Source organism: Asparagus officinalis, chromosome 3 (assembly GCF_001876935.1).
Source record: "Asparagus officinalis chromosome 3, Aspof.V1, whole genome shotgun sequence".
Taxonomy (NCBI): Eukaryota; Viridiplantae; Streptophyta; class Magnoliopsida; order Asparagales; family Asparagaceae; genus Asparagus; species Asparagus officinalis.
The window spans coordinates 53627751-53640834 of record NC_033796.1 but is presented as its reverse complement, the minus strand read 5'-3'; the positions used below and the strand labels follow the sequence as shown (position 1 = coordinate 53640834).

General features: G+C 42.8%; 1 protein-coding gene across 3 annotated transcripts; it reads left to right on the top strand.

Annotated features, from left to right (window-relative positions):
* LOC109832288 lies at positions 5308-7774 on the top strand. Of its 3 annotated transcripts, XM_020399711.1 has the most exons (3): positions 5308-5391; positions 5833-7307; positions 7407-7774. In XM_020399711.1, the coding sequence occupies exon 2, from the start codon at positions 6198-6200 to the stop codon at positions 7281-7283; it is 1086 nt and encodes a 361-aa protein (XP_020255300.1). In that variant the 5' UTR covers positions 5308-5391; positions 5833-6197; the 3' UTR covers positions 7284-7307; positions 7407-7774. The 3 variants fall into 3 exon arrangements, with proteins under 3 accessions (XP_020255300.1, XP_020255301.1, XP_020255299.1); XM_020399712.1 differs by having other exon boundaries at positions 5318-7307; positions 7410-7774; XM_020399710.1 differs by having other exon boundaries at positions 5318-7307.

Genomic DNA, 13084 nt, shown 5'->3' with positions numbered 1-13084 from the left:
AGACTCTAACAGAGAGAGTGTTGAGTGCATAGACATGGTGAGAATGGGAGTTCTTATTCATTACATTGCTGTGGTTTTGGGAACTTCCCGTTACATAAATCGTCCACCCCCAGTTTCCTCTGCGGAACTGGTTCGGACATTATTATCAGTTAACTAACCGGGTTATCCTTAAGAATATTAGCTTAATATTCTCCAGGAACTTCCCGTCAAAAGTGGGGAAACAGTTTAGACTCATATACCTATTGGAGTATCAGGGAGTAGTTTAACCTCTTATACCGGTCGGAGGATTGAGAAACAGTTTATACTCGTATACTCTTTGGAGTTTTGCCGTTCTCAATTGGCTTACCTTAGCGTTATGACGCCGGCTTCAACCAAGGTCTGAATGCTATTCTTGAGAGCAAAGCAATCCTTGGTGGGATGAACGACCCTCCTGTGGTATGCACAGTACTTTGGGTCCGTAGTGTTGTCAGCTTCCTCCTGATTTGTGATAGGTGGTAGCTTGATCTTGTTACCTTCAAGGAGGGATTCGAAGATGGCTGGAACGTCTTCGTCCTTGAAGGAATACTCTCTTTGGAGTCTCGGACCCGAAGTCTTTTGCTGCCTTCGGGATTGCTGTTGTGACGCTTGATTAGCACCACCAGTAGCTGCAGGTGTTTTGCCCTTACCACGAGAGGCGAAATTTGAGTCCAGCGGATTAACCGTCGGTTGGTTCCTCTCGGCCTTCTTCCTTCTAAGGAATCGCTCAGCCTGCTCCCCTCGGGCCTTCAGATCCTTCCAAGTGTCAGACGGTGCTGTTCCCATTGCTTCCAACACGTCCAACGCAAGGTTGTTGTGGCAAGTTTGGAGGATGAATTCCTCTGTGATCGGGTCCCGGCAATTCATCGCCTTGTTCCGGAATCTTTTGACGAAGGTATCGACTAACTCTCCGTCCTTCTGCTTCTCATCGAGCAACGATCCGATAGATATCTCGGTGTCGTCGTCGAAGAAGTTGGCCAGGAACTTGGTCTCCATGTCATCCCAGCTGTTTACGCTGCCTGGCTTGAGGCGGCGATACCAATCGAAGGCGGCTCCGCGAAGAGTGCCGACGAATGACCGCACCATCAGAGGCTCATTACCAGAGATCACCCCCAAGTGCGATTTGAAGTAAATCAAATGCTGGGTAGGTGAACCCATCCCATTAAACGGCGTGAAGTTAATTAGATTAAACTTCGCCGGATATGGGATCGATTCCCATTCTCTTGGGTATGGGCAAGGAATGCCTGTTTTCTTCGTCTCTTGAGCGGAGATCAATGTGTTGATTTTGCTCTCGAGGTTCTTGATCTTCAGGTTTTCGCCGGTTTCTTCGCCAGCATTCTCATTACCACCCCCTGCGTTGACGGGAGGATCATTGGTGTTACGAGCATTTGTATCCTCATCTTCCACATTAATCGGGTTACGATGATTCTGCTCGCCTTGTTGGTTCGCCAATGCTTGGATTTGTTGGTCATGCATTTCTCTCATCTGCTGCATGGCCATCTCCATCTCAAACTTAAAACTTTCTTTCTGCTTAGCCAAAGCGTCTTCAAGCATCTTGGCCATCTGCTCCGCACTTATCATCAGGGCCTCGCGGGGTTGTCCCTCGCTGGATACTGTATTATCTGATGCCACCGCGGAGCCGGCATCAGATTCTTCATCTTCTGAAGGGCGTCTTGTCCGAATCCTACCATAGGTTGCTCGCTCGATGGTTCCGGACTGCAGACGGGTTCTAGGCCGGGAGGCTCTCAGAATCGACTCGAAATCTTCTCGTGCCGATGTCCCTTTGCTCGTCATGTTGGTGGTGACCCTCGGAAATTCTCCGTCTTCAATCATCCTTCTTCTTCGTTGGAATCGCCTAGGCCTTGGTTTGGGCGTCTCCGCACTGAGTCTTTCAAAAACTGAAGCTCTTTCGGGGACCGCCTTAATGCAATTGCATTCAGACAATACCGCCCGAATGAGTTTGGAACAGGGACATTGAATTTCCTGTTCTCGGGGACTCCTCTTCCTGGTTCTATTCGTACCCCTAGCACGATAGTACAACTCGTCATTTTGACAGTCGGAGTAACCTATCGTGTGCGGGCACGCCTTCTCAGGTATAACACTATCACTATCAGATGATAATGTTTCCATCTGAGGGTGACTTGCCTTCTTTGGGCTTTCAAAGGTTACCCGTCTCAAAACATGCCTGTTTGGGCGTGAATTTTCGGCGTGCTCTTAGACTTCAATGCGCAAATTGGTGCGCGCAGCTGCCTTGAACTCTTTGTCATGCTGGAGGTGATGGCGACCCCCAGTATGTTGAGTCGTTCTGGGCTCCTTTATCAGGCCCAAACGCTTGTGAATTGGAGCTTTGCCTTTCACGTCAGGAACTGGACCGAGGCGCTCCAAAATTGATTTCTTCTTGCGGGATGACTCTGCATGATCCCCCGGAGAAGTTATTGGGATTAACGGCGACTTTGGTTGACTCGCCGGAGTTTGACCTTCCTTAGAAGGCTGCAATGGTTGCTTTTTGGCCTGAGTCGCCACTTCAGACTTAGGCTTCCAGACTTGGCGTGTTGGTGGTGGCTTCTTCTCCACCTCCTTTTGCAGCTTTCTACGGGCTTCCTGAGCTTGAGCCCGTGCCTGCGCTGACATCGCGCGGCGCTTGCGAATGCGCTCCTCGAGCGTCGAACGGTTTTGTTTGACGCGGACCCATTCTTTCTTTGGCGGCTTGGAAGAGTCGCCGTTCATTGGTGGTTGAGGCTGTTTGCCTCTTCTGTTCTTCTACTCCGCGTGGTAGCGGAATCCGTCCGTAGACTCCATCGCCTTAGCGAATTGCCGCGCAAGGCGTTGACGACGCCTCTGGCGGGCTCTCTTTGAGAGAGTCACAACGCCCTGAACAGTGGAGGCGTTGGCGGGAGTTGGGTTGACCTGATTGGAGGTCGGTGGAACTTCATTTGACGCAACTTCGGCGTCAGTTGGGTTGAGAGCTTCGTGGGCTTCCCGAGCAGCTTCAAACCAACGAGCTTTTCTCCCGGAGGAGAACTTCTTGGACTTGCGGGGGGAGATAGAGCCGGACGAGGACACGTACTCCTCGAACTTGGCTTGGTCGAACTCGTACTCGACCTCCTCCACGACCGGGATTGCAATCCGCGGCTGCGACGCATCGATCTCGTTGGCGAGATCGTCGGCTCCCACTGTGGTCGCCAGATTGTTCGCGTGGAAAACTGTTTTCTTTTTCATTGATATGATTGTCATCTTGGGTTACAAAGATCCGGTCTTTTATAGATCCGGTTACAACTAAATCAAAGAAAATAAAGAAAAATTACAACTCTCCTCTGTGAACAAATCACGAGCTCCTGTTTTGCGGTCGCTCGCTTTGGTGGGTTCTTTGCCTGCGCCGGGGTTAATCCGTGGACCACCGCGCGATCTAGATCCGGTCGGATCTACACGAGTATGCGGGTATTATTCCACGAAGGGAATAATAGCCGGGAGGGATTAATCCACCAAGGGAATAATCGCTCGGATCTCGAGATCTAAGACCAAGCTTAGATCTGGAGTGTAGCCTCGTGTAGATCTCAGATCTGTTCTTTCTTCCTCTCGAGATCCTGCCTTTTCTGACGTGGATGGTCGCCGAGGATCAGATCTGAATGGTGCAAGTCTTCTGGTCTTCAAGCTCCGAGTTCACTCTTCAATCCGGCAGGATTCCTGATTTGGCAGTAAATCCGCTTCTGAGTTCGAGTCCGAAACTGATCTTGATTCGATCGTGATTCGTCCGAGTCTGTTCTCGGTTGGATGGCTCGTTGATTCCTTAACACTTGGCTTGATTCCGAACGCGTAGGGATGCATTCCGTCGCTTCCGTGCGATTCGTCGATCTCGTCGCCTCGTTGGTTCGTCGGTTTGTGCCGAGCTATGCTAGGGGACCTATAAGCAATTTTATATGCCTACAGTATTAATTAATTTTAATTGGTATTTAAATCGGATTAGATTAGCATAAGACCCTAATCACCCCCCCTCTAGGGTCTAACAGTTAGAACAATAATTATTCTATTCGCAATGCAACCATTGTTATATTAGATCCAAAACAAAGGTTCTTTCTTGTTCGTGATCGAACTACAAGATGAAACTGCAACCATTGTTATATTAGATCCAAAACAAAGGTTCTTTCTTGTTCGTGATCGAACTACAAGATGAAACTTCTTGATATGGAAAAACAAAAAATAGAATAGAACCTAAAAGGCTAAGGGAAGTTTCTTTTCTTCGAATCGAGTTGGACTCGAAATCAAAAATGAAAATAAAGGTTTTTCGATAGACCTGGGACACTTTTTTCTTCTGATTTGAGATATTATGGGCAATTACCCAACCTATTACTGAACTGAATCCGATGGTTTTAAATAAGTATAAAATTAGAAAAAATCTAAAATGAAGTAAAAGTTGGTATCAAGCCGTTTTCTCCAAAATGGACTAGATCCTAATTCAACTCACAAATTGCACTGAATCCATTGATTCAGAATCACAGGATTGGTTGATGTCACAGCCAACATATGAATCCATTTTTTTCTGCCTATGTAATTTGGAATTCTATTTTTTTTAGTGCTATCTATAATGACTGATGAATCAAGAAAATGACTGATGAATTAAGAACTTTCCATTAGAACTAAACTAATTCTGTCAATTGATTTTTTCTTACCGTCGTATCCGAAAAAATTGAAACTTAGGTAAGTGTTTTATCAACATATGTAGCAAAAGAAGATATCTAATTTAGCTCGCTTATGTGTCATTTCTACTTCCTAAATGTTTTTCCACTCATCAATGCTCTGAAGTAGCCCGAAAGTAGGTGAAATATGTATTAAGTGGGAAATAAATAACTTTTCTTATTAATATTTCTTTTATTAGTTATTTCCTAATAACTTTTCATTGTCATCCGAAAAAAAGGAAATGGAGAATAAGAAATATCATTTCCACTACCTTAAAAATATATGTGAGATAAAAAAAAATATTACTTCTACTACTTCCTACTTTGTGTAAACTTGTAAATTATTTCTTTGATATATTTTCTACTTTCGGTATTTCTATCAAACCAAATGGGCCCTAAATTGCATGGAAACAAACGGCCAGTAAAGCTGTCAAACTAAGATTATGAACTTTGATCAAAACGAATCTTAATAGATTTGGTTTAGTATGATTAGAAACGGATTTGTGCAAAAACCCCCATATTTGAACTTGGATCAGGTCACCACCCTTTCTTCTCCGTGAATCACCGAACAGTGAATAATTCACAATTGCATGAGGGTAACGATACGGACGGTAACGTGATCTTCACTCATATAAATCCCCTGAGCAACGACTAACTTCCACTAACTGCTCTCACTCCCCTCCTCGTCACTTGCAGAAACGAGGTACGGAGCTCAAATCATTTTTCCTTTTTTTCATTTTAATCCTCAATTTTGTAAAAATTGCACACCATAATACCATTTCTAATCAAGAACGAAGAAAGAATTGTTGGGGTTTCTTTTAGTACTTGTTAATATCGAGAGTAAATGGTTGTAGGGTTTTATTCTTCTAATTCTCCATCTGAAATTGGGTAAAAAGTTATGGCTAGCTTGTTGTTCACTAAAGATTGTAGCATTTTGATCAAGAACCAAAAAGGATTTCCAAGGTTTCTTTTAAAGATGTTTCAATTGGGAAAGGGGGTTTTGTTGTTGGAGCAGAGAGCATTAAAATTGATGATCCCTTTACAGAAGCAAAGGGGAAAATGAATGATTTTCTTTGTATTTATCCTAAAAAATATTTCTTATTATCAAGAATGAATGATTATAGGGCTTCTTGTTTACTAACAGATGCTATCATTTCAAACAAGAACAAGAAAGGGTTTGCAGGTTTTTATACTTTTTTCCGATTCATGGGCTTAAACGCTAGCGAGGCCGATGAGCATGGCCTTGAGGGCTCCAATGCACCCCCAGTCGAAACCCTAGAAGATAACAAACCAGTAACGGATGTTGGTAACGAGTCTCAAAATCAAAATGGTAATTGCAATCGAGAGGAGAAAGGGGGTTCTGTTGATTGAGTGGAGACCGTAAAAAAAGATGATTCCTTTATTGAAACAAAGGAGGCAAAGTTTTATGTTGGCGATTTGGTTTGGGGCCAAGTTTCCGGTTGTGCTTGGTGGCCAGGGCAAATCTTTGATTCAAAATATGCGTCAAAAATGGCATTGAGGAATCTGGCAAATGTTCAGAGGACGAGTAGGAGGAATACTGAAGATCTTTTTTTGGTTGCATTCTTTGGTGACAGAACATTTGCTTGGCTGCCCGAGTCCCAATTGAAGCATTTACAAGAAAATTTCTCAAAGATGGAGAAGAAGAGTCGTGCAGTGTCATTTGTGAAAGGAGTTGATGAAATTCTTGAAGAAGTTTCGACGCACGTTAAGCTTGGTATGACCTGTGAATGCTTTGTGGATGAGACTTATACTGATTTAAAGAAAGAGAAAGTTGACAATTCTGGGATTAGGAGAAGAACGTCGAGGCCTCCTGTTGATAGGTCCATAATTGTGAATACTTTTCAACCCAATTCTCTTCTTGAGCAACTCTGGGTTTATGCTCAGTGCCCACTTGGACAGTTCAATAGACTGGAGCTTAGAAAAACTGTAGCTCAACTGAAGGCCTTTAAACACTCAAAGAATTTGAAGGTTGAAGGTAAGCTTGTACAGGAGAAAACAGAGGAAGTTGTTGATGAAAAGTGTTCCTCCAGAGAAGAGGAAGTTGCTGATGAAGAGTATTCCTCTTCAAAGGAAATGCTGGCACAACTCTGCCTGCTTGCTAGAGACCCTACGGGTGGTTACAGTTTTATTCCTAAGATTATACGTTTCTTCACTACTTTTAGGGCTTATCGCTTATCTAGTTATTCCAAGTATCCGGATCCTTTGGGAAGAACAAGAGGTAGTAAAAGAAAAGCAGCAGGCTCTGGGCCTTCCTATTCTCTAATGTATTCTGATATTGTACTCCAAGGTAAGAGGAAAGGAAGCTCTCAGAACAAGGTGCAAAAGAAGAAGAAGACGATCGAAAAAGAGACACCAACTGCACTGGTTTTGTATTTCAATGAACCTGATGCTCTCCCTTCTGCAGCTGATTTAATCGAGTTTTACATCTCTTATGGACCTCTCATAGTGGAAAGAACTGAGATTCAGATAAAAGAAAACTGTGCTCAAGTTGTTTTCAAATACTCTCATGATGCAGAAGAAGCTTTTCATGGTCAAGAAATACATGGTGTTGCAAAATTGGTGCTTTGTCCATGAGGGAGGGCAGCTTAGAACCTCAAGGTACACCTCCTAGTCTCTTGCATGGCTTTTAATTGTTGAAATAAAATTGTCTTTTTAATTTTAATGCTCATTGTAACAAAAATTCTCTTTTATTTGCAGAAGGCACTGAAGTTGCAAGTGATACTAGTACTACATTAGATGAAGCTATTTGTAGCAGATACTTTGACTGACTAAACAAACAAAGAGGTTATACTGGTATGTCGCATTTTACATGATCAGACAAGTTCAAAGTTTTTTGTCCTATAATAGAAATGGATCTTTATGAAGAAGGTCTGCTCTTGCAAAAGCTGCCGAGTTTTATGCTGGCATTTTCTGGGCTTGATTTTTGGCTACTTTCAGTTCTGTACATTTGTTGAATTTGTAAATACATTGAGGTCGCACACGGTGTACAGATGTTTTGGATGTACCAACCTTAGAAGACTATATCTTCTTCAGATAATTAAGTAAGTACTGTTTCTCTTACGATATTTTATGGTGCATGTTTTGTCTATTGCTTCTAGAGCTCTTACTTAATTGTCAAGTGTCCCCAAAAATCATTTCTGTTTGTGAAATAGTTTTGAAATATTTCATAGACATGTTTTTCATCAGGCGATCTGTGGCGTTGTCATCCAATTTTTGTCATTAGGAGTGGTTGACAATCATTCAGAGCAACTTCAGTAGGAGATTAAACCTTTACAGTTATCGACACAACTCTAAATTCTGGCTTTTGCTGTGTTCAGCAAATTTGATTGTGGTATCTTATTTATCTTTTACATTTTTAATCCAAAGAAAAGATTGTCATATATTTTTCTTGAATGACCTATTTGGGAGAAAACTTGTGTCGTTCATGCACAAGCACAATACTTGAAGAAATTCCTTTCTGGAACCAGAGGAAACCTGATTAAACTGTAAAGAGTGGTTGTTTATGTGTTACACCGTTGCAAATTTTCTTAAATTATCAGATAAAAGAAGCATCTCCTGTGGTACGCCATTGAAAATATCTGCATAATTGATTTAAAATGTCCAAAGTCTTACCAGTTTATTAATAGGTCATGGAATTTTATTTAGGTTATTTTATAATGCATAGGAGATTATTATGCAACATGGGCAGTTGGGTGTCTGAATTGCTTGTGTTCTTATATGGTTTTCCCCTCTTCAACATCAATATATGCTTTAAGCGAAATTTGCCTCAATGATACACACTTTAAGGGAAAACTATGTCTTTTTTGCTATAATTGTTCTCATTTTCCCTGAGCCTGACAAGATTTGACCTTGATTTATATTAGTACTTAATTTTATTTTAGTCTCTAGATTGGAGGTTTTCCAGGGACATCAAGTATATGTAATCAAGTATCGAGGTATGAGCTCAAAGATAATTCTGCATCTCCGAGCAGAATTTACATAGAATACTATTAGAATATGCAAATCCTCTATGACTTAAGACACGGATACTTTCTCGATTTTCCATAACTCTTGTGGCGGGGGGGGCGGGGGGGGGAATTTGTATGAAGTCTTTGCTGTGCTGTTGTCATAGCAGTAAATTTGGATACTTTTTATTCAATGAAATAATAATAGGTATTGTCGAGGAATCCTTGTTCATTTTGTAAGTTCTAAATTGGTTGCAGTCTAAATAACATGTATTTTTTTCTTTTTGGAGTAACTTTTTTTTTGGGGGTAACTTACTATAATTATGTGCAATATCTACTTTCTTCCTTTACTTGTAATTCTTATCCATCTTTTCTGCAGCTGTCCTTTCTGAATTTGCATAGAAATGTATTTAGCATACAAAACCCTGTTTCTGCTTCACTACTTAATATTTTCATACTTTGATTTTAGCAATTTTTCTTGGTTGTGAATGAAGTATTGACGCTTGTATCTCTTGCCATATATTAGGCACCAAAGCCTGAAATAGACCCCATTTTTTTCCTCCCACTTTTTACTACCAAGTATGTTCAGAGTTTATCATTAGTCATTATGTTTTGTGGTTAATTTTTTTTTTACCGTAGATAGATTGTTTCTAGTTTTAAACTAGACCACGCACGGATCATGGCTTAAAGTGGAGATCGTGGTTTCATGAGGACAACCACAAGTGAACTGACGCCAACCTGTCATAAATTTGCAAGCAATACAAATTTGAAATATTATTAATTCATTCCTAACATAACTATCATTTTTACTGTCTAATTACATATGAATATCAATCCACATCCACTAATTTTTTAACCACGTGCAACAAAAATCTGGTTGTATACACCTCATGTAACCAAGTATAGTAATTCATAATGTATTTTAATGAGGAGCATATCTGCAAAATCTAAATTTTTTTAGAAAATTTATTTGAAGCTAAAACCTCTATAAAATAATTCATAAGACTACTTAATTTCCTCTACAGAGAGCAGAAAAGTACAATGGGGAGATCAATATTTCTCGCTCTTCTTTCACTCTTCTTCTTCTTCGAAATTTTCTCCTCAGCTCCAACCTTTGATCTTGATCTTCTATGCTATAAGCTCGAAAAATACAACATCTCGGATTCTGATTGCTTGGATTTTTTCCTGTGAGATGTGTTAGGTTGGGGTGGATACCAACCTCCGACGGCGGAGGAGCTCCGACGAGCTCAAGGAAGTCGACGGCGAACCCCCGGAGGCGAACGCGATCCTCGTTTGGAGCGAACGCGACCTTCGTTTGGGGCGAACGCGACCCTCGCGGCTGAAATCCGACCCTCACGTCCAAGGCGTTCGACCATCGCGTTCAGGCTTTCGACCCTCGCGTCCCACTCGTGCGCTGGTGACAGGCTGTCGCCAACCCCCATCGAATCGGCTATAAAAGGAGCCCCCCGAGCCCTAGGGTTTGTTGCTCCTCCTCCTCGACCTCTTTCTCTGGCGGCGGTGAAAAACCCCAAACGCAGTAGCGTTCTCCCCCTTTAAACGCAGCAGCGTTCTCACAAAAATCGCAGCAGCGATTTTCTTTGTTCATCTCCAGCTTTCAACGGCTGTTGAGGGAGATTAAGAAAAGGTTTAGAAGAGAGAGAAAAGAGAAGAGGGGTTTTATATTGTGGGTATTAACACTGTAGCTACAGTGTTTGTTTGAGGAATCTCAGTTTAGAGATTTGCTCTTGATTTGTAATTTCTTGTTAGATTAAATAAGAAATTGACTGTGTGGCTCCCGAGGACGTAGGCAGTTGCCGAACCTCGTAAAAACTTGGTGTACCTTTTTCTATTCTGCGTTTCCGTTGCATTAGGGATTTCAGCGTTAAATTCCCAACAACTGGTATCAGAGCGTGAAACGATCTAGAGGAAGTCAGATTCAAGTGGGAGCCATGGCCGCAGATGAAGGAAAGGTGAGATTAGAGAAGTTTGATGGATCAGATTTCGGATTTTGGAAAATGCAGATAGAGGATTATCTGTATCAGAAAAATCTGTATCAGCCTCTCTCGGGGAAGAAGCCGGAGGGTATGGAGGAAGAAGATTGGAATCTTCTGGACAGAAAAGCCCTTGGAGTTATCAGATTGACATTAACTCGCAATGTTGCGTTTAACATAGCGAAGGAGAAGACCACGGCGGGTCTTATGGCAGCACTCTCAAATATGTATGAGAAGCCATCAGCCTCAAATAAAGTCCATTTGATGAGGCGGTTGTTCAATCTGAAAATGGCGGAAGGTGCACCGGTAGCACATCATCTCAATGAACTCAATACAGTCACGACCCAATTGAGTTCAGTTGATATTGAGTTGATGAGGAAGTTAGGGCGTTGATACTTTTGTCTTCCCTACCAGAGAGTTGGAACGCTACAGTCACAGCTGTGAGTAGCTCATCGGGAAAGAAAAAGTTGAAGTTCAACGACATTCGTGATCTGGTTCTCAGTGAGGAGATCCGACGGAGAGAGTCAGGTGAAGCTACAACCTCTTCAGTATTGCATACAGAGTCAAGAGGTGGAAATTCAACCAGAGGAAATGGATCAGAGGGCAGGAGGTCCAGATCCAGGAATCCCAACAGTTCGAAGGCTATCGAATGTTGGAAGTGCGGGAAAACCGGGCACTACAAGAATCAGTGCAGGAGTGCACGGGAGGAGTGGGAGGCAAATGCAGATGTGAACATTGCCTCCACCTCAGGAGGAGATGATGCGTTGATATGCTCCTTGGAGAGCAAGGAAGAGTCTTAGGTGTTGGACTCGGGAGCATCATTACATGCTACTTCTCAGAAAGAATTCCTCGAGAAGTATATCCCCGGAAACCTTGGAAATGTATATCTTGGTGACGATCAAGCATGTGCCATTATTGGCAAAGGTGTAGTGAAGATTAAGCTGAATGGGTCAGTATGGGAGCTGAAGGATGTCAGGTATATTCCCGACCTGAAGAGGAACTTAATCTCAGTAAGCCAGCTGGCTAGTGAAGGCTACAGAAGGGGATGAAGATTATGCACACAAAAAGAAAACTCCCAGGTTTACAATCAGTAGAGATTGATATGTGTGAAGAATGCATACTTGGAAAGCAGAAGAGAGTCAACTTTCAGACAAGTGGCAGCCCCCCTAGGAAGCAGAAGCTAGAGCTTGTTCGCTCAGATGTTTGGGGACCAGCAACCACCACGTCGATTGGTGGGAAACACTACTTCGTGACTTTTATTGATGATCACACTCGGAAGGTATGAGTCTACTTTCTGAAGGAAAAGTCAGAAGTGTTTGAGGCTTTCAGAAGATGGAAAGCCATGGTCGAGAATGAGACCGGTTTGAGGGTAAAGAAACTCAAAACAGACAATGGTGGTGAGTATGAAGACACCAGATTCAAGAAGTTCTGAACAGACAATGGTGGTGAGTATGAAGACACCAGATTCAAGAAGTTCTGCTATGAGCACGGTATCAGAATAGAGAGGACCGTGCCCAGCACGCCTCAGCACAATGGCGTGGCTGAGCGCATGAATAGAATGTTGACAGAGAGAGCCAGAAGCATCCGTATACAGTCAGGTCTACCGAAGCAGTTCTGGGCAGAAGCAGTCAACACAGCAGCTTACTTGATCAACCGAGGTCCATCGGTTCCATTGGAGCACAGAATACCAGAAGAGGTATGGTGCGGAAAGGAGGTAACCCTCTCACATCTCAAAGTTTTCGGTTGTGTAGCTTATGTGCATATAAGTGATCAAGGCAGGAATGAGCCTGATCCCAAGTCCAAGAAATGCACATTCATCGGGTATGGTGAAGACGAGTTCGGCTACCGCATTTGGGACAACGAAAACAAGAAGGTGATCAGGTGCAGAGATGTGACATTCAACGAGAAGGTGATGAATAAGGACATGCACAAGACAGATGACGGTGACTCAGAGAGGGAATCAACATTTGTAGATGCAGATGATGTTCCGGATAACCTCTCGGAAGAACCCAATGCAGAAGGTCCTCAGCCAGAAGAGATTGTTGGACAGAATGGTGCGCAGAAGCCTGACGCACCGGCTCCGATATTAAGGAGAAGTACTCGTTCTCCTGTGCCTAACAGTAGATAAATGAATTATATGTTGCTGACAAATGGAGGAGAGTCTGAAAGCTTTGATGAAGCTTGTCAGAGTGGAGATGCGAGCAAGTGGGAGTTTGCTGCGAAAGAAGAGAAGAAATCTCTGATCTCCAACCAGATATGGGGACTAGCTGAGTTGCCCATAGGGAAGAAGGCACGTCACAACAAGTGGGTGTATCGAGTGAAAAATGAGCAGAATGGTTTCAGAAGATACAGAGCCCGACAAGTTGTTAGAGGATTTCAACAGAATATCCAAGGAAGAAAGGATCCAGCGGATATGTTGACGAAGGCAGCGACCCTTCAG